At 39.2% G+C, this 25,528-nt stretch overlaps 1 protein-coding gene and 1 long non-coding RNA gene across 2 annotated transcripts in view; one reads left to right on the top strand and one right to left on the bottom strand.

Moving 5' to 3' along the window:
- LOC132540493 (uncharacterized) overlaps positions 1-25,528 on the top strand; it is a 1,042,170-nt gene that overhangs the window by 938,964 nt on the left and 77,678 nt on the right. The gene's annotated exons all lie outside the window — the stretch shown is intronic.
- Positions 20,770-24,655, bottom strand: SNAI2 (snail family transcriptional repressor 2). Its single transcript, XM_007532998.3, has 3 exons — positions 24,393-24,655; positions 22,963-23,508; positions 20,770-22,025 (listed from the first exon to the last, which is right to left on the bottom strand). Exons 1-3 carry the CDS (start codon positions 24,469-24,471, stop codon positions 21,844-21,846), a joined length of 807 nt encoding a protein of 268 aa, XP_007533060.1. The 5' UTR covers positions 24,472-24,655; the 3' UTR covers positions 20,770-21,843.

The raw sequence follows: 25,528 nt of genomic DNA, 5'->3' as shown, positions 1-25,528 counted from the left end.
TCTTTGTATCATTTCTCAGAAATTATGTAAGTGTACACATTTGCAAGGGGATTAAAGCCATTATAGACCTTGAAGCAGATGGCGGATGAATATTTAGGTTCATTTGAAAAAACGTGTTTTTTAGGAAATGAAAAGACACCATCTCTGTGTTGTTATGCTCTATTTCTATGTCTTGGGATTTTTCACAGAGGACATGGAAGACTTTTGGGGAATTAAAGAATATTAAGAGTTGAGCTGCACAAAGAGCACATTATTATATGCAACAGACTTGTATGCCTGAGATATAGAGGTCCCAGGTTCAATCTTCAGCAGCAACATAAACTGAGCAATGTCTCAATTAAGAAGAAGAAGCAGGAGAAGGAGAGGGAGAAGAAGGAGAAGGAGGAGAAGGAGAAGGGAGAGAGAAAGAAAGAAAGAAAGGATTAAAGAAAAGAAAGAAAGGAAGGAAGGAAGGAAGGAAGGAAGAAAGAAAGGAAGGAAGGAAGGAAAGGAGGAAGGAAGAAAGGAAGGAAGGAAGAAAGGAAGGAAGGAAGAGCAGAAAAGAGAAAGAAAGGAGATTCTGCATTGTATTCTTGGTTCACTGAGAGAAAGAGATTGCGTAAACTTTATTCCCAGGACCAGGGGATGATCATCTGTATCCAAAAGCAAACTGAATTCTTTAGTGTAAGAACTTCCTGGAACTTTCCAATACTTTATAATAAACTTTGAAACTGCAGGAAGATATATAGCATGTGACAGACTTCTGACCAGAGGAATCTTTGGTAAATATCTGAAAAGACTCATATTTTTGCAGAACAGCTTGGGAACTATCACTGGGTTTGCAAGTTGATTCAATGAGCTCTTTGCTAGAGCTTTGAAAGGAAGCAAAGAGGCCTGCAGGATTCAGCTCTATTTCAAGAAGTCTTTTTCCCTATTTTTATTTAAACATAGATTGGACTCTCCAGTGACTAAGCTTTACTTTGAAGAAAGGTTCCCTTGACCAAGGTGTGTGTGTGTGTGTGTGTGTGTGTGTGTGTGTGTGATTCTAGAAATATTTGTGAATGTTCAAGACTATTTCTCAGAGTCAGGTAGCCCCCTCCCCCCCAGCTCTGCTACTCCTCAGTATGTCTTACGGTATTTGGGGAAGGAAACCACATAGTCAAACTTGAATGTGGAATCCAAAATCTAAAACTGGCTGATTTTTCTTTTGCAAGTACCTTAGAATCATGGGCAAATGAAAGAATTCCTCCTCAGTCAGATATTGAAGGATCTAGAAAGAAGTCAAGAAAGGTGGAGACCACTGTATTGTTATACATATGAAAATAAGTTAAAAGAGACACATTAAAAACTATATTTTCTAGTGACAGGCCCAAGAAGGTAATAAAATGTGAAGTTAAAAAAAAGAAGATTCTTGAATATCAGCTTGAGTCCTTATCTTTATACTATGTAAGCATTAGTCTAAATTATTACTTAGATTTAGTAGATAAAAAAATCAAGAATATTTGAGAAATCAGCCCCAGTCTTGGGGTTGTATGGCTAAACAGGATCTAATATCTGTGCTGAAGTTTTCCCAAGACCCCACTCATTGGATGAAACAAGCGTATTTGGAAGATCTGTTAAGGAAACTACTGGTAAAACATAACAAAACTAGTTTTCTAAATCTCTCTCTTTTTTTCTTTTTTAAACTTTCTTTCCTTTTTAGTTACATACTCTGTAACTTGCTCTGGGAAAAATCCTCTCATCAAGCTGTGGGATAAATTCAAAATGAGTAGCAAAAATATGACAACTTATCTTTATTTCAACATGGAAATGTGGTTTTCCAGATGTTTCCAATGTTCCAAATAGTCATTTTCAAAGGCTGAGCAGTGCATCAAGGCTGCCAGCATGAGGGAATATGCAGCTATGGTGCTTCTGTTTCACACACACACACACACACACACACACACACACACACACACACACACACACACACACCACTATGGAGATAGTTTGAGGTAAAACACAATTGTTCTTCCTGGACACATGACTAATGACAATGATATTAGACAATTGTCTTATTTGTGAAACTGTTGTGGGTATGAAAAGAGTTTTAAGCAATCCAGATCATCAAGTGGTGAATAAATCATTCTGAAGGCTGGTTTCCAAGACTACAAGAAACCAGGGAGGCAACCTATAAGGAAACATTGAGAGCACACTCCACACCATAGAAAAATCTCATATGGACCCTCCTCCCCGACAGAGAGACTAGAGAGAGAACAGAAAAGATGACTAAAGAAAGATAGAGATAATGGCAAGGAAGGTTCAGGAAAATGGAAATCGGACTTTTATTAGAGTATTTATTTATTTATTTATTTATTTAGTCATGCCATAAGCTTTCCTGTAGGAAAGATGTAGTAAGAGTGGCCAGGGTGTAAGTATTTGAAAAATATACAAATGTGGTGACAGCTGCTTAACTGCTACCTATGGAAACAGTTATTTGATGATTCATAGTGGTGCATTCTTGCTCTACATTGTTTCCTTTTTAAAAATATTTTTTATTTATAAAATGGAAACACTGACAAGACAATAAGATAAGAGGGGAACAATTTCCCACCACCAGAACTCTGTATCCTTGAGAGCTTGTTTGGAGGTTCTAGCAGGGGAGCACAGCTACTCGTATACCCTAGACCGAAAACCGGTCCATCTCTATTTGGGGAAGGCCATCCTCTTCGACCGAGCTCGCAGCTTCCGGAGGGACGCACATGGAGCGGTGAGGGAGGAAGGGGACACCCGCCTAGCCAGCCAGATCAGCTGAATCAACCCTGGCGATCAATGGGGTGACAGATGTCGCAGCCAGATCGCCCTCACAAGAACTCTGTATCCTATCTCCTCCCCTGATAGCTTTCTTCTTTTTTTCATATTTATTCATTTATTTATTTATTTATTCCCTTTTGTTTCCCTTCTTTTTTATTGTTGTAGTTATTTTTGTTGTTGTTGGATAGGACAGAGATAAATGAAGAGAGGAGGGGAAGAGAAAGATAGACACCTGCAGACCTGCTTCAACACCTGTGAAGTGACTCCCCTGCAGGTGGGGAGCTGGGGGCTTGAACCGGGATCCTTATGCTGGTCCGTGCACTTTGTGCCACCTGCACTTAACCTGCTGCGTTACCCTGTTAGCTTTCTTATTCTTCATCCCTCTGTAAGTATGAATCCAGGATCATTATGAGGTGCAGAAGGTGGACTATCTGGCTTCTGTAATTGCTTCCTTTTTATGATCCTTTATGGTCTCTTGATAGGTTTCCAGTGAGAAGTTCCTATTCCCACCATACACTTGACTGTGTCTATTTAGGGACAGAATAATCTTCCACTACTAAAAACTGGCTGCTTAGCTTTGCTTCCACCCATATGTCCAGCATTGCAGTAGAAATAGCTGATTCCAATTTTCACATTAAAGGACTAATGGTGTAATGAGAATATAGGCACTGAAGCAAGCAAAACTGTGTATGTTTCAGTGTAGGTTATTAGCTAGCATAGGTCATGGATGCTAATTTATTTATTTTGTATCAATCATAGAAAGAGAGGGGAGGAAAGAGGACCAGAGTACCTCTCTGGTATATACAGTGCCAGGGACTGAATTCAGGGTCTCATGCTTGAGAGTTCAAGGCTTTATCAACTGTACCACTTCCCAGAGCCTTTTCTTAGAAAAGTAAGCAGCTGAACTGATACTGAGACTGTGTAGGGTTTGTCCAGATAGATGAAATTAGAATGGGGGGTGTCTACAAAGCGGTTCACATGGATAATGTGCTGTTTTGCCTTGCAAGCATCCCAGGTTTGAGCCTGATTCCACAGTATTGAAGAAAGTCTTAAACCTGTAGTCTCTTTCTCTCCCTATCCCCCTACTCTGTGTCACCTAAAAAAAAAAAAAAAAAAAAAAAGAAAGATAGTAGGATGGTGAATATTAGAGGGGTAGTAAGTGCAGCATGTATAAGTTTTTAACTTACTTAGGAAACCATACATTGTTTAGTGTTTCAGGAATATACAAAATAATAAAGCAAATTATTTGTTTGTTAAGGAATCTATGAAAGTTTAGGGGAAGAGTGTTTGAGCAACATTTTAGCATGTTCAGAAGCTACCTTTGGTATCACATGATAAAAAACATCTTTTGTTCAATTGACTTAATTTTCCTATGTTAGTGAAAGACTGAAAGCTAAAACTACTTTTATCCTTACCACCATATCTCATGCTGATTGGAGAGTAAAATAGATATTTTTATGAAAGTACTGAAAATACATGACTGCTCATCCAACAATCTTACATTTCCCATGGGTCAGACATTTCTCTCACTAATTTTTGCTTACTTATCCTATGCTCGACTGAAATTCACAACCATATCAACTATTCCTACTTAGTGAGGTCAAGTTTCAATCAGAATTATTGAAATTTTTCTACATAATCCTTTGAATAGGCACTTCTCAAATGTTCTAAGATCCACTGATCCTCCAATACAAATTTACCTATACATTCTCCAAGTGCTGGGTAATGAAAAGTCCAGTGAGGAACAAATTATTCACTAAGGTTGATGAATTAGCTATGTTAATTTTGTGGTAGAAGAATCTGATTCTTGGATTTTCTTTAGACATATCTAGGAAAAACATTGTTTGTGATAGCAAATGAACTAAACAGAACACCAGAAAAAGTAGTCTTTTAATTTATTAATGATCTTTATAATATGTATGCACTGTCTGAGTCAATATAATCTTGTGATTATTAGATATGGAAATTTCTCTTGACCAATAAGTAGCAATATTGTATGTCAGGGGAAGTGGTTCAGCAGGTAGAGTCCATGTTTTTTGTGTGTAAAAATCCAGGTCTAGGGGCAAGATAATGTTGTATCCTGTTAAATGCATATGTTACCAAACACAGAGATCCTAGTTCAATCCCCTGGTCTTCATCTGCAGTGGGGAAGCTTTAGCAGTGAAATAATGCTGAAGGTATCTCTCTTTCTCTCTTCTTCTTTATCTCTATCTTCATATATAAATTTCTCTCTGTCCTGTAAAATTAAAAAAGAAAATAAAGGCCAACAAGAGCAGTGGGTTCCTCGTGTAGGTACTGAGCCCCACGATAACTCTGGTGGCAAAAAAAATAATTTTTCAAAAAGACTCCATATTGGATGTTAGACCAAAAACTATCAAATACTTAGAGGAAAATAAATGGCTGAATACTTTCCCACCTACACCTCAAGGGCATCTTTGATGGTAAAACCCAATTGCAAGGAAGACTAGAACAAAAACAAACCAATGGGACTACATCAAATTGAAAATCTTCTGCACAGCAAAAGAAACTATCACCAAAAGAGACTCCTCATAAACTGGGAGAAGATCTTCATATACCATACATCAGATAAGAAGCAAATAACCAAAATATATAAAGAGCTCAACAAACTTAGCAACAAAAAAGCAAATGACCCCATCCAAAAATGGGAAGAGGATATGAACACAATATTTACTACAGAAGAGATCCAAAAGGCCAACAAACATATGAAAAAATTTTTCCAGGTCACTGATTGTCAGACAAATGCAAATAAAGACAATATTGAGATACAACCTCACCCCTGTGAGAATGCCATACATCAAAAATGATAGCAGCAATAAATGTTGGAGATGTTGTGGGGACAAAGGAACCCTTCTGAACTGTTGGTGGGAATGTAAATTGGTCCAAGCTCTGTGGAGAGCAGTATGAAGAGCACTCACAAGGCTAGAAATGGACCTTCCCTATGACACAGGAATTTCTCTTCTAGGGATCTGTCCTAGGGCCTTCATAACACCCCACTAAAAAGATATGTGTACACCTACATTCAAAGCAGCACAATTTGTAATAGCTAAAACCTGGAAGGAAACCAGGTGCCCAACAGAAAGACAAAGACAAGTATGGGATGATCCCAGTTATAAACAAAAGTTGAAGAAGAATAGAAAGGGAAACTCAAAGCAGAGTCTGACTGACTTTGGAGTATGGCACCAAAGTAAAAAAATCTCAGGGGGGAGGGAGAGGGTAGATGTTCAGCTTCACTATGTGGGAGAAGGGGGAGAGACACAGACCTTTGATGGTGGGAATCATGTTAATATACAGTTCAATTAACTCATAGTCTCACACACTCCTATTTAATTAATATGAGAGGGGAAATGGATTAAATATCTCAAACTTTTTGTTGCATAGACCATAACTCTCTGTATAGATAGTTCAATCTAAGCACTGAAGTCTTCAAATTTCTAATCAGATTGAATTTTAACAGTGGGCTCAAATTGTTGATACATCTCTAATAATGTCCTGATCTTTGAAATATTAAATCTCCTATAAGCTTAGACCAGGGAAGACAGAAGCAACTGGTGGTGTCAATTTATAAGATACAGCTATACGTAAATAACATCAAAGGACATAAATTATGGTGAGGTCTTATATGATACAGCAAATTCTAACAATGGGACTTTCAAAGTTAACCTAATTCTCAAACAACTTAGTTATAGCAATAACTATCTATTGCCTTCTTAAACCCTAAGATAGTAGGAACCTTCCCTATTCTCTACAAAAACCCATATTTTTCCCAGTTCTGGAACCTCTGGGATGGGGCTCACTTTCCTGGATGCTTCTCTCAATTCATACCAATTGATACTGAAACTGCTGATCCCATCCTATTCAGTGCAACTGGTACCACCTTGACATATTTCACTTTGGACTGTGTTCAGAGACATTAGACATGGAATGTCAACCCTTCAGCTTCATTACTCTGGGGAGATCTTTCCTACATCATAGGACTCCTTAATTTCATTTTGGGTGGTGCACTTCGTAACAAAGTCTCAAAACCTATATACAGATCAGAGCCTGTGAGATAGGGCTTATGTACACATGTATCCATAATTTGGGGAAAATATATACTTTAAAACAATAGCGCACATTTGCAGTGAGTCAATAAATGTAGCAAGCAAGTAGAAAGACCTAACACACCATAAAGTAGCTCATCGAATGGTTTCTACTTAGACCTAGACAGCTTCCTCACCTACTTTCTATTTCACTTACCTTACTCACTCCAAAGCTAACCATGTCAAAGTAAGGACTACAAAAGCTGGATAAGGGCAAGAGACTGGCATACTTAATGATGACTCTTTGATCACTACCAGACCACCCCATCACCTGGGGCCCTAGTCAGGGAGTCCTGGGGTTCCCACACAAATATGAAGGGCCTAGACCTCTAACATATTCCTCTCTCCATTGACACTGGTTATTTTCATCAGGAACAACTTAATGGACGCCTTTGTGGGCCCCTACAGGACCCTCAGTGTGGATCAACAATGGTAGGGAGTGTTCCATTCTCTGAAGGGAGGTTGGGCAACATACTCTACGACTCAATGAAGTTGGGTCCTGAAATTAGTGCAGCCTGGAATGTTCCTAGCTGTGACCACAGAATGTGAGTTCAGACCTACAGGGATGCAGAGGCCACCATAGGCTCTTGTGCTGAATATGGGCCCCAGATCAAATCGATGGGGTTTACAGTTAACACTATTTATATATTTTCCATATTGGGAGCTACTCTCTTCCCTGATCCAGCTTTCTGGTCTTTTTTCCAACTATGACATCATCTTCCCAGACAGTTAACTTGGATCCTCCTGCATATTAGCTGTCAGACTCAGGGAAAAACTAGTGAAGTTATGGACCTCTTGGAATATACCTAAAATAGACCTACTAGCTTTCTCCAAAATGTAGAACACCCCCCAAAATTTATTTCATCTGCAATGTTCTTGCCTTTAGGTTCATGATTAATCAACAATTTGCACTGCTCTCTATTTTAACTCTTTTCACCCATGAGGTTCCAGATGCTATCATGATGCCAGCCTGATTTCCCTGGACAGGCGACCCCACCAATGTGTCGTAGAACCCGGCCTCCCCAGGTCCCTGCCCCACTAGGGAAAGAGAAAGGCAGGCTGGGAGTATGAATTGACCTTCCAATGCCCATGTTCAGTGGGGAAGCAATTACAGAAGCCAGGCCTTCCACCTTCTGCACCCCATAATGACCCTGGCTCCATACTCCCAGAGTGATAAAGAATAGGAAAGCTTTCAAGGGAAGGAATGAAATATGGAATTCTGGCAGTGAGAATTGTGTGGAATTGTACCCCTCTTAACCTATGGTCTTGCCAATATTTTCATTTTATAAAAAAAAATTAAAAATAAGACTCTGTGTTTGATTACAGGCATCACACAAAATAATGACAACAGTACTCTATTGATTTTTTTCTCTGTCATAGAATAAGTAATTAATTTTAAAGAACAATAAACACCATTGATATACTTTACTAGACTTTCTGTTACTATATATCCTTCATTTATTTATGAGTTAGTGGGATTCAGTTTATAGTTGGAGTTCATTCTCCTTTTAGTGGGTGCTAAGGCTAATAGTATTGACCAGGAGCTAATTTAAATCTAAAAATCTATTCATTTTTTTTTTTTTGAGCTTCATCTTTATGTTGTGGTACAGAGTACAAAACAAGGTATCTAGTATCTGAGTATACCACACCCTTCTCTGTCATATTATAAAGGGCAAAGATTGATAATTTGGAATCTACAGGGTCACAGTGTTAACTTATAGGAAAGAGCCTGTGGGGACACTGAGGAACAGGGGCTGTGTGGTGATGCAGCTAGTCGAGGGCACATATTACAATTTGCAAGAAACAGAGTTTAAGCCACCAGTCCCTACCAGCAGGCAGAAAAAGAAACAGAGCGATAAATGTACCATAGCACTAAATGCCACTCTCACTTTCTGATTCTTAGGACTCCCAGAGTTATCTGTCAGTGCACATTGCAGCCAACTCTTTGTTTAATTTTTCACAAGAAGATCAATATAAACTTTTTTGGAAGGCAGCTATGCTCACCATTCTACCACCAGCATATACAATATAGCCTCTTTTGTAGACTCCAGTAACAGGTGGGAATTTTGACAGACAGAATACATGAGTGTCCAGGGGAGTTGTATAAATGTATAAAAGAAGTGGAAATTCTGTTTTTAATATTTATTTTTCAACTTTACTTCAAAAAATTCCTTCTTCATATCATTTGGTATCATATCATTTCAAATGATATCATATCATTTCAACATCTTGGTTGAATGAAAGTTACTTTGGTTTTAAAAATTGCTTCATCTCTGCTGGACTTGGATAATAGGTAAAACAGGTAGGAGGAGGAAAATAAATATTGTGCGTCAAGGCTTACAGATTCCTGGAAACATAAACTTTCTTTTTTAAAATATTTATTTATTTATTCCCTTTTGTTGCCCTTGTTGTTTTATTGTTGTAGTTATTGTTTTTGGATAGGACAGAGAGAAATGGAGAGAGGAGGGGAAGACAGAGAGGAGGAGAGAAAGATAGACACCTGCAGACCTGCTTTTCTCCTTGTGAAGCAACTCCCCTACAGGTGGGGAGCTGGGGGATAGAACTGGGATCCTTACACCTGACCTTGCACTTTACACCATGTGTGCTTAACCCACTGCACTACCGCTGGACTACTGAACATAAACTTTCTTTCCTTTAACTTAAAAAAAATTTTTTTTTGTATGTATTGTGGTTAAACTTTACTTGTAGATGATGAAATTTGAATTTCATACATTTTTTACAAGTCATGATACCTTACATTTTTGGTTTATTTTATAGCCATTTAAAAGTGTAAGTGTATGGGCAGGGGTAGATAGTATCATGCTTATGCAAAGAGACTCTCCTGCCTGAGGCTCCAAAGTCTTAGGTTCAGTCCCTTGCACCACCATAAGCCAGAGCTCTGGTTAAAAAAAAAAAGTGTAAGAGGACACAGATGTACGAAACCTGGTGGCAGGTTTTGGCCTGAAGACTCTAATTTGCTTATTTCTGAGTTCAGATTAGTACAGGACTGCATCAATTAGTTCGTTATGAAAAATGACATAAGAAATAAACTAGTCCACCATTAACTAGAAAGGACAACAACAATTCATCTAGAGCAAATAAAATGCAATTCCTGGGGTTGGGTGGTGGGGCACCAAGTACAGCATACATGCTACAATGTGCAAGGACTCAGGTTTAATCCTCTGGTCTCCAACTGCAGGAGAAAACTCCTGGAGTGGTGAAGCAGTGCTATGGGTGTCTCTTCCTCTTCCTCTGTATCTCCTCCTTCCCTCTCAACTGCTCTCTGTCTCTATCCTAAGTAAATAAAATAAGATAAAATAAAATATCTAAATTTAGTTCCCTTCTTATTGAAGATTGAGTAAGGAGAGGAGGAGGAGGAGGACGAGGACAAGGAAGAGGAGGAGGAGGAGGGAGAGGAGAGAGAGAGAGAGAGATATATTGAATGCCTTTAAAATCAGTAACGAGGAAGCTGAAACCAGAAGCAGCACAGACTGGCAAATAGCTCAGCCTAAAGTTGTCCAGATTTTCCTGAACTTTGGAAACCTGAGAGCTACATTTAGAGGCATCATTTCTTGTAATTTTTGGTACTATCTCAGAATAACAGTAACACAAATATCTTTTTGCATCTTTTGATGGAAAACACAGAATCCAAGAGGGATTTGTCTGGTTGAGTTCATGGAGGGAAATCTGTAGTGGATCCAGATTAATTAACTAGCAAAAACACAATTAAATTCACTCATTTAGGTAAATTCATTCAGTTTAGCTTAGGGAATCAAGAAGATAAATTTAAAAAGCTTATATATGTCTTTAAATTACATTAGGGTGGGAGTCATGCAGTAGCGCAGTGGGTTAAGTGCAAGTGGTGCAAAACTCAAGGACCAGCATAAGGATCCCAGTTCAAGCCCCCGGCTCCCCACCTGCAGGCAAGTTGCTTCATAGGTGGTGAAGCAGGTCTGCAGGTGTCTGTCTTTCTTTCCTCCTCTCTTTCTTCCCCTCCTCTCTCCATTTTTCTCTATCCTATCTAACAACGACGACATCAATAACAACAATAATAACTACAACAACAATAAAAGCAACAAGGGTAACAAAAGGGAAAATAAACAAATATTAACATAATAATAATACAATTACATTAGGTTCTGGTTTTATATATTTAAAAAGCTGTGGTGGCCAGGCAGTATGTTGAGCACAAGTTTTGCCATGCGCATGGATCTGGGATTCAATCTCTCAGACTCTACCTGTAGGTATCTTTTTTTTTTCTTTCCTTTTACTTACCCCTTTCAATTTATCTCTGTCCTATTAAAGAAAGAAGAAAATGGGTGATGGTGGTGGTGGTGGTGGATTCACTGTGCAGGCACCAAATTTCTGTGATAACCCTGGTGCTGGTGGCAAAGCAAAAAGGGAAAAGGAAAGTATTGTAAGTGTGGAGGTTCTTGTTTTTCCCTCTATCATTCGATAAAAAACATTCTTTCAAAATGCAGATAAGCACCTACCACTTCACTGATTTCAAAATATTTATTTATTTATTTATTTATTTATTTATTTATTTATTTTTTTGCCTCCAGTGTTATTGCTGGGGCTTGGTTCCTGCACCACAAATTCACTAATCCTGGAGACCATTTTTTTCCCCTTTTGTTGCCCTTGTTGTTTTTTATTATTTTTGTAGTTATTATTGTTGTTATTGATGTTGTCGTTGTTAGATAGGACAGAGAGAAATGGAGAGAAAAGGGGAAGACAGAGAATGGGAGAGAAAGACACCTGCAGACCTGCTTCACTGATTGTGAAGTGAGTCCCCTGCAGGTGGGAAACCGGGGGCTCGAACCAGGATCCTTATTCTGGTCTTTGTGCTTCGTGCCACATACACTTAACCTGTTGCACTACTGCCCAATTCCTAAAATATTTATTTATTTACGAGAGAGAGAGAATATGAATCACTCTGACACATGCAATGCCAAGGAGAGGACTAGAACCTCATGCTTGAGAGATTTATGCTTTATCTAACACACTGTCTTGTGGGCAGCTGTCCTTTCACATTTTATAGTGATTCGTTTCCAGCTTCATCTTGTGTTCTTTCAAAACCCCTGTGTTATAAGCTATTGGGTTGTCAGAAAAATCATCACATGTTTTTCTATCCAAAAATGTGTCATGACTTTTCCAAAAATCCAATATATATATTTTTTACTATCTCCTTTCCTTTTTGTTAGTGATTTAATATTGATTTATAAAATTATGAGATAACAGGGTATTATTACACACCTTTCCTACCATGAGAGTTCTGTGTCCCTATTCCTTCCATTGGAAAAATCACAGATATGGGTTGACTATTATATATATATATATTTATGAAAAGGAAACACTACAGCCTAAGGATCCCGGTTCAAGCCCTGACTCCCCACCTGCAGGGGAGTCACGTCAGTCCTTGAAGCAGGTCTGCAGCTGTCTTTCTCTCCCCCTCTCTGTCTTCCCCTCCTTTCTCCATTTCTCTCTGTCCTATCCAACAATGATGGGGATGGGATACAGAGTTCTGGTGGTGAGAATTGTGTGAAGTTTTACTGCTCTTATCCTATGGTTTTGTCATTATTTCCTTTTTATAAGAATCCAATATTTTAAATAGAGATTTGTAAAATATTTGAAATCATTAAAGAAAAATATTGTCCTTTTTTTCCTTTCTTTATTCTTTCATTCACAAGTCATGTCCAGTGGATAGTTATGAGTGCCTAATACAGAGAGTGACCCGGTCGGTTTGATAGTGAAATGTACTAAATAACAATGAGATGAGAAGGGATTACAAACTTGTGTACAACCAGCACCATCTAGCACTCATGTCATTCACTGGTTTAGCTGGGCCTTTGCTCCTTGCCTCATTTCCCCATCCAGAAAGCTTAGTTTCTCTCAAAGCATGGGCCCAAGACCATAGGAACCAGTCCTCTCTAAGAGTCTTATAAATGCAAGCTTTTAGGTCCACTGTACAACTCTCATTCAGCAACACTTGTGAGAGGACCCAGCTACCTTCACTTTAATAAACCCCCCAGCTGACTGAAATTTTCTGAAGTTTAAGTGCCATGGATGCAGGACATAATCATTACTGTTTCTGCATGTGTTAGGGAAGAGAAATCACCAGTGCTTCAGGGGAGAGAATTGAGTGGTAAGTTGGTGTTGGAAGAGTGTCTATTTTCACAAGCATGTATAACTTTCATTTATGACCAGCAACTAAGAGCAAAGCCCCAAGGATGAACTGAACATTGTGAGGAAGGGCAGACACATACAGTTCATGGGCAAAAATACAACAGGTGCCCTTACAACATCTACTTTTAGACCAGATACATGAGCTCTGCCCTGCTCTCTTGGCAGAGGAAGACCCATAGAGGTGGGTACCATGTCCTTATTAAGTGCCAGATTAAGCAAGAATGTTCTAACTAGACCACATAGATGACCATCTTATTATGAATAGGAACTCCATATGGATATGATGCTAACACATGATACTGAGTTGATGATTGATGTCATTTTGGCAGACATTGGTCTCAACCACCTTAAATACTTTCATATTTATTTCTTTAATTTCTGCTAAATTTCCACATTGTTATTCCCTGATGAGTTATAATGCAAAATTTATTTCATTTAGGTTGCACAAATTTAGCAATGTGGTGATTTCCATTTCATTTTGTTTTAACAAAAATGCTTTTGTAAATTTTATTTACTTATTATTGGATAGAGAAAGAGAGAAAGTGAGAGGGGAAAGGGAGATTGAGAAGTATAGATACACCTGTAGACCTGCTTCACCATTTGTGGAACAAATCCCCTGCAGATGGGGAGCCAGGGACTTGAACCCGGATCCTTGCGCAGGTCTTAGGGCTTTGTACTACATGCACTTAACCAGTGTGCCACCACTGGTCCCCATAAACATACTTTTAAATTAAGTTTACTCATTAAAATAATAGAGTACAATATGATTACATTGTGAATGTTATGATTTTGTCACCAATTTGAATCGCACTGTAAGAAACACATCAGTGTTTTGTTACACAGAAACAGAATAATTGTGTATTCATATTTTTGTTATGTAATACATGCATGAAGTAAAATCACATACCCAATTTGACTGTTATTCTTTACTTTAAATTTTGGCTAGGTTTAGATGTTATAAACTTAAACCTTTCAAAAGTAAAGGAAGAGATAATTGAACTGTCACAAATTTAGAGAATTCAACCCCTACCCCCACCCCCCAGAAAGCCTATCTGCAATTGAACACACAGATACTTACAATCACATGGAGAAAAGTAACCAGTGAACTAGAGGAAAAACACATTAAATAGCTTACACATTGGAGAATGTGAAATTTTGTGCAAAGATAATAATACCCTCAAAGTCAATCTGCTTGCTTATCAGAGTGGCCACAGACATTCCTGAAAGATACCAGTTGTAGGAATCTACACACCCAACAGCAGGCATCACCAGGGTCTGAGGGCTGACCAGAAGTTAGTAGCCCCACCTGACAGTCAGTCTCTTCAAAGTAAGATTATCTTTTTGAGTTTGGAGCAAAACTCATATTTGGAAAATAAGAGGAAATGATATAACATTCTGAACTTCAGGGATCTTGGATCTGGATTATTTGTCAAGGAGAGAGGGGTTGGGAGAAGAGAAAGCTGGTTAGGGTGGAAATCTATGTGGTTCACACCTCTACTAATTTTTGCCCCTAGTTGGTGAATTTGGCTCAGTGCTGTGATGTTGTAAATCCCCTTTTCTAGGTTTGCATTATCTCAGGACCTCAAATAGGGATGGAGAGGTGGCATGGGGCTCTGGAAACTGAGCTTTGGGTTTAAGAGATTGCCTCCATGGAATAGGGTCCAAAGATTATTGTACAAGCTACATGGATGTCATCTAGGTAGAACTTGGTTGGAAATGTAGATCCACCAAATGAGGCTATCAGCAAGACCCCAAAATGTTTCTGTATATGGTCAGATTTTTCCATGCACGGGACAGTAACTGGACTCAAGAGTCTGTAACTGATGGATTTTTTAAAAATGTTTTTTTATTATCTTTATCTATTGGATAGAGATTGCCAGATATAGAGAGGGTAGGAGGAGATAGAGAGGGAGAGAGACACCTACAGCCCTGTTTTGCCACTTGTAAAGCTTTCCCCCTGTAGGTGGGGACCTGGGGCTTGAACCTGGGTCCTTGCACATTGTAACATGTGCACTCAACTAAGTGCACCACCTCCTGACCCTCTGAGTGAGGTATTTTTTGAAAACCCCTTCTATTGTCAATACAAGTATTAACATCCAATACAGGAAATATTTAAACCTCTCTACTTCTGATGACCACAAAGGAAAAAGACAAAATTCATAAGCAAAATAATTATCATTGTCTTTGGTACGTGAACTTGTCACTATTTGATTCCATCTGAAGCTTCCCTTTTCAAGCCTTGGAGGCATGCTCTTTCCTAATTGTATGACAGAAGGGATAAATTAACTGACGCTCCTTACCTGACCTAGAAGTAAGTAGAGCATACTTGCATTAAACACAGGAGCTGGGCAGTAGTGCACCCAGTGGAGAACACATGTTACTATGTGCGATGACTGGATTTTGGGGCACTGTTCCTTACCTGCAGGAAAAAAGCTTCAGGATTGGTGAAGCAGTGTTGCAGGTGACTCTCTTTTTCTCTCCCTCTCTATCTACCCTACCCTTTTCAATTTGAATTCCTCTGTATATATCCAAAAATAAATTAAATATTAAAAATAAAAAACAAATAAACATGGGGACAGACTTATCCATCTTTCTCTAGAATCTTAGCCACTGAAAAAGGTGATGGCAGGTCTATCATCCTGACCATTTTTATGAGCACTGTTCAGCTATTAATCAAAGGGCCTGACAGCTATCTCTATGCATTTTCAAAAACCTGGTCAAATGGGTTAAATTGGCTGTTCTAAGCCCACGGGCTTAATTAAATAACCTCATGTCCAACCTGCATCCCTGTGCCCAGCCTGTTACTCACAGCCTCTCTCCCACTCTCTGCTATAAATACCTGCCCAACCCCTTTGGAGTTTGCAGACAGGGATATGCTGCTGTTTCCTCTGCTAATCTCTCATTGTTTGGGGGTCTGGCTAAGTGCCACAACGGAAAAGTTGCCATGCTTCTTGCTTTCTTACATGCATGCTTTCCACAGAGTAATTATTACTTCCTGGAGGGCTGAGGAGCTAGCTCTAACTTTAGTCACAGATCTTAGTCCTGTGTCCTAGATTATACCCTTCCTACTGAAATCCTAACAAGGGATTTCTTCTCTCTTGTGCCTGTGCCTCTTAGGTAAAGGGAGATGCTTCTGCTCTTTATTTTCCTTCAGAGAGAAGACAAATGTGGTAGAAAATTCAGTTTATGGGCCAGCAAAATATGTCATTTGGATACTGTACTGTTTTGCCATGTGTGCAAAGCCCAGCCCCACTGCACTGCAGGAGCTTTTGGTGTGGTAGACTCTTTCACTCTCTTTCCCTGCACCTTTCTGTTTCAATGAATAAAAATTAAAACTAAAATGTCAGTTTATTTGAGAATCAGTTTCCTAGGGTAACTGACTATTCTATCTCAATCCACACGACATGGAATGTTTCCTATATCTGAAGGAGGGACAGTTTCTTGAATGTGGATCTCAGCCAGGGAAGCCAGAGACTTTTCAAAATTATAACTGCCTCATTACAACAGAGTGTGCACATTTTAGTGGTGAAAGAGATGACTGTTTAGCTTGGAAGACTTTTTAGTCTGAGAAGATAAAAGCTCTGGTGAGGAGTGTGGGTGTGCGAGGGAGTAGCAGTGGCCTTCAGAAGATGAAGTGTTAATGTACAGAGGATGGAGACCAGCTGCTTTTCATCTCAGAGCGGCCCAGAGGAAATGGGCTCACATGCACCAGGGGGACTGAGGAGAGCTGTGGGAGAGCCTGTTGTGACAGGGAGGGCCAGGGCAGAGAGAGTGAAGCCATCAGGTCTTCCAGAAAGACCTGGGACAAGTCTCTGAAGATTATTGGATGTTATAGTAGAGTTTCTGAGCTATGATAGCTCTCAAATACACCCTTAAAATATCTAATTTGAGGGCACAATATCATCATTCTTTTCAACAAGTCTTTGCTGAGGGTCTGCAAAGTATAAATCACTGTGTTAAGTGGAGCTGTGCTGTCTTTTCATTCCATGGCAGAATGGAAAAAGAGTTTCTGGAGCCTGGAGAGTCTGGGTTTGGATTTCCATATTGTCAGTTACCATCTTGGCCACCTTAACTCTGTTACTCAAACCCTGTGAATTGAACATCCTTATTCACAAGATACCACCTCTATAGTGACAGTGACATCACTGAAGATACCATTTGTCTGTAATTTTAGTAGGTATATATTAAACATGTGACAATGACACTAAGTCCTTGCTACTATGGTCTACATGACTTCTTATTGAATATCTAGCTGGGATGCTGAGCATCTGCTCCAAGGCTTTGTACTTTAGGATGTAAAGACACTCAAGCTGCTTAAAGAAAAACATACAGCCAACAGGCTAAGAGGCAGTGATTCAATGAACACACATGCTGGACTGAAAAGTTGGTCCTATGGTACACGGGGTGGCGCAGTGGCTAAAGCACTAGACTCTCAAGCATGAGGTCCTGAGTTCAATCTCTGGCAGCACATGTACCAGAATGATGTCTGGTTCTCTCTCTCTCTCTCTCTCTCTCTCTCTCTCTCTTCTCTCTCTCCCACTCTCTCTCTCTGTCTCTTCCTCTCTCTTTCTCCCCTATCTTTCTCATAAATAAAATATTTATATAAAAAATAAAAGTTGGTGCTTTTATTACGATATCATGCTCAATTCTGTTATTTGAAACAAATTAAGGACGCTGAGAATGCTACTTAGCAAGTGTGCCTATTATTAAAATTCAGATACAAAACTTAGGCCTTCAAAATATATATCAAATCTGATCTGTAGGCCCTCTGTCTGGGGTCTCCTTCACCTTTTTGAGGATTTGGTTTATTAGGGGCAAGAGATGGGCTCTCATCACTAGGTCAGGTCACTAGCTACCCTAAACTTGATTGGAGAGTAAATTTGCATGAACAAATTCAAAAAGTATTAAGACTCAGTAGCAGACATGAATCCATTGTAGATTTGAAAGCTCTTCTTTTGAAAATCATTTTCTATTATGTTTATCTATTTACTTACTCAACAAACATTTGTTGATGTCTATGTTCCAGATTATGTGCTGGGTACTAAAGTTCTAAGTTTTAAGAATTATCTGTCCAGTGGCAAAAGAAAGTAGTCAATAGCAATTGTGATGTAGCAAGATAAAAACTATCATGCAAACAATATAAAGTCTCCCTATGTCCCCCCCAAAAAAAAGACTTAAATATTTCAGAGTAATTGGCATATGAATTTCATGATATCAGATATTTATTCAAAGAACTCAGTAAAAATGCTGAAAGTTAAGAAGTGATTGAGCCATCATAATAGAAAATCTTGCGGTCTGGAAAATGGCCCAGCCTGTAGAGCACAGTATTTGCATGCCTATAATTCCAGATTCATTCCCTAGCACTTGATTTACTAAAGTGGTATTCTGGCCTCCACTTTTTGTTTCATGAAATGAAATCACACTTTAAAAATAAAGAGAATATGAGAATATGGGTGGTAGCACACTGGGTTAAGCGCAGAAAGTAAAGGACCCCCCACCTCCCTGTGCAGGTGGGTCGCTTCACAAGCAGTGAAGCAGATTTGCAGGTGTTTATCTTTCTCTGCCCCTCTCTATCTTCCCCTCCTCTGTCAATTTCTTTCTGTCCTGTCCAATAAAATGGGAAAAAAATGGTCTCCAGGAGCAGTGAATACATAGTGCTGACACCGAACCCCAGTAATAACCCTGGAGATAAGTAAATAAATAAATAATATCAATACCCTATGCACCTTATTAATACAACCTTGTGTTACTTTAATGAAAGCAAAACATTTGAAATTATAAATGGGGTTAGAATGGTGAGGACAAAGTAAGACTAACTTGCAAAAATATGATCAATATTGCTTCACTAAAAAAAAAAAAAGTCAATGAAGAGAGTTTCCCTTTAGAAAATTACTTGTTTGGCCACAGGAATAGCCAATTAGCGCATGTGTCACTTGCCATGTGTTATGTGTAGCCTAGGTTTAAATTCTGACACTACACAAACAGGTGCTACAATACCAGAGGAAGTTCAAGTGCTATGGTGTCTCTGCCTTAGTGTGTTTCTCCATCTGAATAAGAGCAGTGGCCCCAACAATAAATCTAGCCTGAAATGATGAAACCATGCATGTGCAAATCCAGACCTAGCTGCCCCCATCCTTTCTTAAAAGAAAAATAGGAGAGGGAAAGAATCGAAATTATATATTTAAGTTTTGGACACTATTAAGACAAGTTGCCTGTAAGTAAATGCAAGATGGACATCTGGGTGAACTGTGGTTCCTTTGATAGCCAACTAGATAACCTCAATAGAGCTTGAGTCATTCACATTTACCCTTGAAAGACATTTCTCCATGATTTCTGTTCTGGAAGTGTCGAGGCAATCATCCAGTCATTTCTGTACGTATACTGACTTTAGTTAGCATGTGTAAGATATGACTGTAAAGTTGTAGAAGGCTTGGTAAAGTAGCCAGTCATTTCTTTGATATTTAGAAATAACTGCTCTAAATATTCTTCTGTCCTGAGATAGCAAAAGGTTAAAAGTAAAATGTTTCATCAAAAATCCTTCATAGACAACTGAACAACCCTTTACAAGCTAGATAACATAATATTATAAAATAATATTATATAACATAATAAAAATTTTAATTAATCTAATGAGAGGGAGAAAAAGAGAGAGAGAGAGAGAGACAGAGAGACCGAGACTCCAGAGTACTTCTCAGTTTTGAGTACTCCAGAGTACTCCAGAGTACTTCTCAGTTTTATGGTGGTGTCAGGGATTGAGCCTGGGACCATCTAGCCTCAGGCATACCAAAAGTGTGTTCTAGCAGTTAGCTAACATTTTAAATACAATATGCAGTGGAATGCATGTGAACATTAAGGAAGATAACACTGATAGTTTTAAACACTTGCTAATAACCTGCAACTATTATCTTTGAGATACCAGCTCTAGTTTTTATATCACAAGGACAGTATAAGGAAAAACATAATTGTTTGAGTTCTAAGCATACTAGAGAGAAGTTGATTAGCAGTAGCAGAAACAACCTTCATAATGGACTCAACTTAGGATTCAAAACAGGGCTTGATAATTTTCCATGTTTATGAAAGCAGGCTTTTTTAGATATGAGTTAGCAGACTTGCATTTGGTAAAGGTTCATAAATGTGGAGTGGCTGGTAATGCTATGCTTTATCAAGTCCATATTAGACTTGGTGAAGGACTTGTTCAAAACAGTTAAAGAGAAACCTCTACTTTTGGCCAACTTAGCATGGTTTAATCTTCTAGCCTATGCAATTAATCATCAAAATATCTATTTCTTTCCTGATCATTTCATACATATTTTATTTTTCTCTCACATATTAAAAAAAACTCAAACTGTTCTAGTAGCCCATATGATAATCACTATTCACAGTGCTTTGAATTGCTTTCAAAAAGTCAACATAATAAAGTTACCATAGTTTCACAAAGTATTCTTGACTATTAACGGAGATATGCTTAGCGCTCAGAAACTGATTTTTGTTAGTGACAAACTAACTAGCTAGTATCCTGATGTCACCTGAACTTGGAAGTGATATTTTAAGAGTAAAGAAAACTATTGGCAGTTTATTGTAATCTAACAGCTAATTCTTAGTATCAACACTACTCCCTTTTCCTGTTATTGACAACAAAAATAATTCTCTGTGTAGCACTTTGCTACTAATTGTGAAGTATATTTTCTGGAAATAGTATACAGACAGTAGATTTTAAATCAAAAATGTTTATTGTAAAAAAAGGTCTTATAAAATGTTTTTTTTAAAAAAAGACAGATTTCACAAGTTTTCAGGTTGCTTATAGACGTCAGCTATAGACATCTCACTTTCATACAAAACTCATTCAGTCATATAAAAATAGACACAAATTTACATTGACTCACCAACTATACAATTAATTAAAAAAGGCACTTAGAAGGGATGTTTTATGGATTGCACCTATGTATGCATTTAAAATAGTTTGTATATTTCCAGATGTTTAAGAATCTTTTCTTGCATTTATTCCTATCTTCAATTAATTTTAGAAAATCACACACACACACAAAAAAAAAACTATTAAAAATTAAGACATGAGGTGTGCACCAGGAATGTTTAAAGCTATTTTTCCCTCCTCCTCCAAGGCACATAATGTTTATTGGCAAAGTGAAAACAAACAAACAAACAAAAAATTTAATACATTCTCATGTGTTCTGTTCTAGTTTCTTTTCCCTCCACTGTCTTAAAAGTATAGTTTAAAACATTTCAGATTAAAAAAAAAATCTTTAGTTCAACAATGGCAACCAGACATCAGATATGAATGAAGTAAACTTGGAATACTTTATAAGGCACCTGAGATACTGTCTGGCAGACTCTCTTCCTGTAAGAAATTCTATTACAAACTATTACAAAGCAATACTGTTCTTTTCAATTGAAATGATTTGGCAGCAATGTAAATCTTTGCATTCTTTCTTCATAAGAAAAGATGCAATGTTCTTTCTTTCTTACTTTTTTCCTTTTCTGGTTCATCTTTGAAGAGAAAGATTCCTGTCTTTTATCCACTCAATCTTGTTGTCAGTAAATATATAGTAATTTTAAAACTTCACATGGAAAGGATTAACTTTAAACACATGGAATCCATGGTCTTTCAGGTGTGTGTGTGTGTGTGTGTGTGTGTGTGTGTGTGTGTGTGTGCCTATACATATTATTTGGTCGGTAAGCAATAGAGAAAATGCCTTTGGACTTTTACTTGTGTTCTGGAGTTGGAGTGAAGAAATGCATCTGTTTGAGTAAACATTGATTGCGTCACTCAGTGTGCTACACAGCAGCCAGATTCCTCATGTTTGTGCAGAAGAGACATTCTAGAGAAGGTTTTGGAGCAGTTTTTGCACTGGTATTTCTTTACATCAGAGTGGGTCTGCAGATGAGCCCTCAGATTGGACCTGTCTGCAAATGCTCTGTTGCAGTGAGGGCAAGAAAAAGGCTTCTCCCCTGTAGGTGGGATAGAGGGAGAAAGAAAGTCAGTCAGTGTTTCTTAGAGAAAACATACAGTTAGATAACTTTTTAAAAGTTTTCTTACCACCAGTCACATTTTTCAAGGAAAAAAAGTATATATATATATATATAAACATTTGATTTAAGTTTCCCATAGTACCATATTTAGTTTAATATTTGGCCTTTTAATATAAGTGTGAATATTGCATTAAGAATAATCACATCCAGAATATCTTTATTGCTGCCAATCCTGCAGAAATAATTCATGTTGCTTTAGGACTTGCACTTGTTAAAACTTTCTGCTTCAGCAGGTGCAGTTAATGCTGAACTCCTCCCAACATTTCCCAATATTTCCCCTTTTACCTCCTTCTGTATTATGACTATAGCTAGATAAATGCCTTGAAATTTTGCTGGGTGGTTTTCTGTTGAAACTGAACATTCAGCAGCAGGTAGAAAAAAATCAGTCACAAATATCCAACTTACTGTAGGGGTGATAGATATCACAGCAAGAAAATAACTGACAGAAAATGAAGTGAAAACTCAGTCATCTCTCTCTGCCAACAAATCAGTGGATTAAGAAAGCAATATTTGTACCTGTTGGTGACTAGGTCAGGTTAACAGAACACACATTCAATTAAATCTTCCCTGCTTTTCTAACTGATCTTTGAGACCAAACCTCTCAAATCTACTTCCAAAGTCTAAATGCTGTTTGAGGTCTATGGAGCATAGGCAGAGGTTGTTAACAAGAAAGGGAGCACTCCATAGTTTCATGTCTTTTTTTTTTCCTTTTTGAATAGTCAGAAAGTAGTTATCAATGACCATTCACCATAAAAAGTTCTAGGTCACTACTGGAGCAAATCCAACAGCCAGTTCAGCGTTTCTTTCTAGCAGAGCAAAATTCCTGAATATATATATATATATCCCTCTTTCTTACCAGTGTGAGTTCGAATGTGTCCTTGTAGTAGCCAGGGTCTGGAAAATGCCTTGCCACAGATCTTGCAGACACAGGGTAAGGTGTGGGTCCGAATGTGCATCTTAAGGGCACCCAGGCTCACGTATTCCTTGTCACAGTATTTACAGCTGAAAGATTTCCGAGACTGGGCGTCACAATGTAGTTGCTTATGTTTGGCCAGTCCGGAAAAAGTGGAATAGGTCTTATTGCATAAATTGCACTGAAACTTTTCAGCTTCAATCGCATGGGGGTCAGAAAGCTTGGACTGTAGTCTTTCTTCTTCATCGCTAATGGGGCTTTCAGAGCCACTGTGGTCCTTGGAGGAGGTGTCAGATGAAGGAGGGGGACTCACTCGACCCAAAGATGAGGGGTATCCAGAAAGAGAAGAGAGGCCACTGGGTAGTGGGGCATGGAATGGCGCCGTGGTAGTCCACACAGTAATAGGGCTGTATGCTCCTGAGCTGAGGATCTCTGGCTGTGGTATGACAGGCATGGGGTAACTCTCATAGAGATATGGGGCAATAATCACTAGGGGAGAGAAAAGGAAAGGAGATTAGGGTAAAAAGAACCTTCAACAGACACCAAGAAGCTTTTTGGCAATGCAGAAGGGGGCCTTTTTGCTAAGAAGAAAATGGACTCATCACTGAAACAGACACAGGCACTGGTAAGAAATTTGATTTCCACTTTGAAGGCTATGTAGTCATTAGCTTTAATGCTCCTATGTCTCCTGTCTTCACAATGTGACAGGAACCACACTCTGCAGCCAGGGGTGCAGTCCAGCCTTTTGGGTCCCCCTGGAGGAGGAAGAGCCTAGAAATTTCATTCTTTTCTAAGGACAGAGAAAAAGTTGTTTCTGGAGCTGGGGATATAGCATAATGGTTATGCAAAGAAGACTTCCATCCCTGAGATCCTGAGGTCCCAGGTTCATTCTCCAGCACCACCAAAAGACAGAGCTGAGGAGTATCTTTCTCCCTATACCTCATTAAAATACATTTAAAAATATTTTCTAAATGTTTGTTTTCCATTTTATGGATATGATAGACTTGCCTAAGAAAAATACAAATATACAAAGCTGCTTTCTAAAAGACAAGGAAACCTTGCACCAATAAAGCAACAATTCCACACTCAAGTCCTGTGTTTCTCATCTGCCACACATTTACACAAGCACACAGGAGCTTGTGAAAACCACCCAGCAGCCAGAGCCAAATGAATTTTTCCCTTGCCAGTTGAGCCTTGAGAAAGTTTGAATTAAAACTCAGAGTCCAGGACCAAAGGACTCCCAACTCTCCACAGCTTGATTGGTCTTCGGTTCTTGAGGAAGAGTCTCTGAATTGTGATATACATTTTTTACTTTGGTAACTCTAGAGAGAAAATAAATCATTTGCATCACGTTTTCTTTTTTCCCTTCTTACCTGTGTGTGTGTCCAGTTCGCTGTAGTTGGGCTTTTTGGAGGCGTTGAAATGTTTCTTGACCAGGAAGGAGCGCGGCATCTTGCAGGCGGCTGTGCGGGGCGACTGGCGCGGATAACGGTCCGGCGGGCGGGCGGAAGGACCGGCCGGTCCCTAGAGCATCGCGGCCGGCGGGGCTCGGGCAGGGGCCGCGCTCAGGTGCTGCGGGCGGGCGGACCGGCCGGCGCCTCTGAAGTCGCCGGGCGCCTTTACCAACTGAGCCCGTTTGGGCTGGGAGGGGTTTTTTCCTCTCTTTTGCAAGCAGGCGCCAATCAGAGCGGAGAGGTTCAGGTTTCAGCTCCTCCCTCTGGGACAGCTGTGAACAGAGGAAGAATCTGTTGTCAGACTAAGTTATTCTGATTCAAAAGGGGGCTGTTCTTTGGGATGGCTTTGGGGGTGGGGGTAGGGTGTAGAAAAATGCTTAAGTATTTTCAAAAGATGATTTATTTATTTATTTATTTATTTATATTTTCTTTTCCTTTCTTGAGCTTTGCCAGGGGTTCGTGCTTTCGGAGAGCTAAATTCCTTCTGGGGATTGCGATTTCCCTCCCAAAGGGCCTGGCTTCCAGATGTGGGGCTCTGTGAATGCTGCTGGAGGAAGGACCAGCCCCCGCCCTTGCCCCCACCCCTCCGTCTCTGGCGTTAATGAGAACCTAGATTTGGAAAGGGGACTGGAAGAGGTCTTTTTCTCTCTTCCTATTCCCATGCTCCTCTTCCTCCTCCTCCCCCCTCCTCCTCCTAATGGTCCTGGACCCAAACAGTTAACTCTAGGCTTTTGAACAAGTAAGGTGGAAGCAGGAAGACAAATGCCCCCCCTCCCCCGTGAGTGAGGAGCCCACCCCCACCCAGCCTGCCCGGGGTGGGGGCTTTCCTGGAGCTGCCAGGGCCACTTGCTGTGCAAGCCTCCAGAATGCTGGGAATGAGCATGGTTCCCTCATTTAAGGCATCCAAAGCCAGAGGCGGTGCTTCCTCCTGAAAATTAAGTAATCGTGTCACCATATTAGCTATGGTGTCTTGAAAGAAATGCTTTGTAGCCTCTGATTATGGGAAGGACAGGGATACCTTTATGAACTACAAAGAGAAAAAGGAAAGGGGTCTG

This window comes from Erinaceus europaeus, chromosome 1 (assembly GCF_950295315.1).
Source record: "Erinaceus europaeus chromosome 1, mEriEur2.1, whole genome shotgun sequence".
Taxonomy (NCBI): domain Eukaryota; kingdom Metazoa; phylum Chordata; class Mammalia; order Eulipotyphla; family Erinaceidae; genus Erinaceus; species Erinaceus europaeus.
Note: the sequence above shows the minus strand (reverse complement) of the source record. Positions and strands in the feature narration are given on the sequence as shown.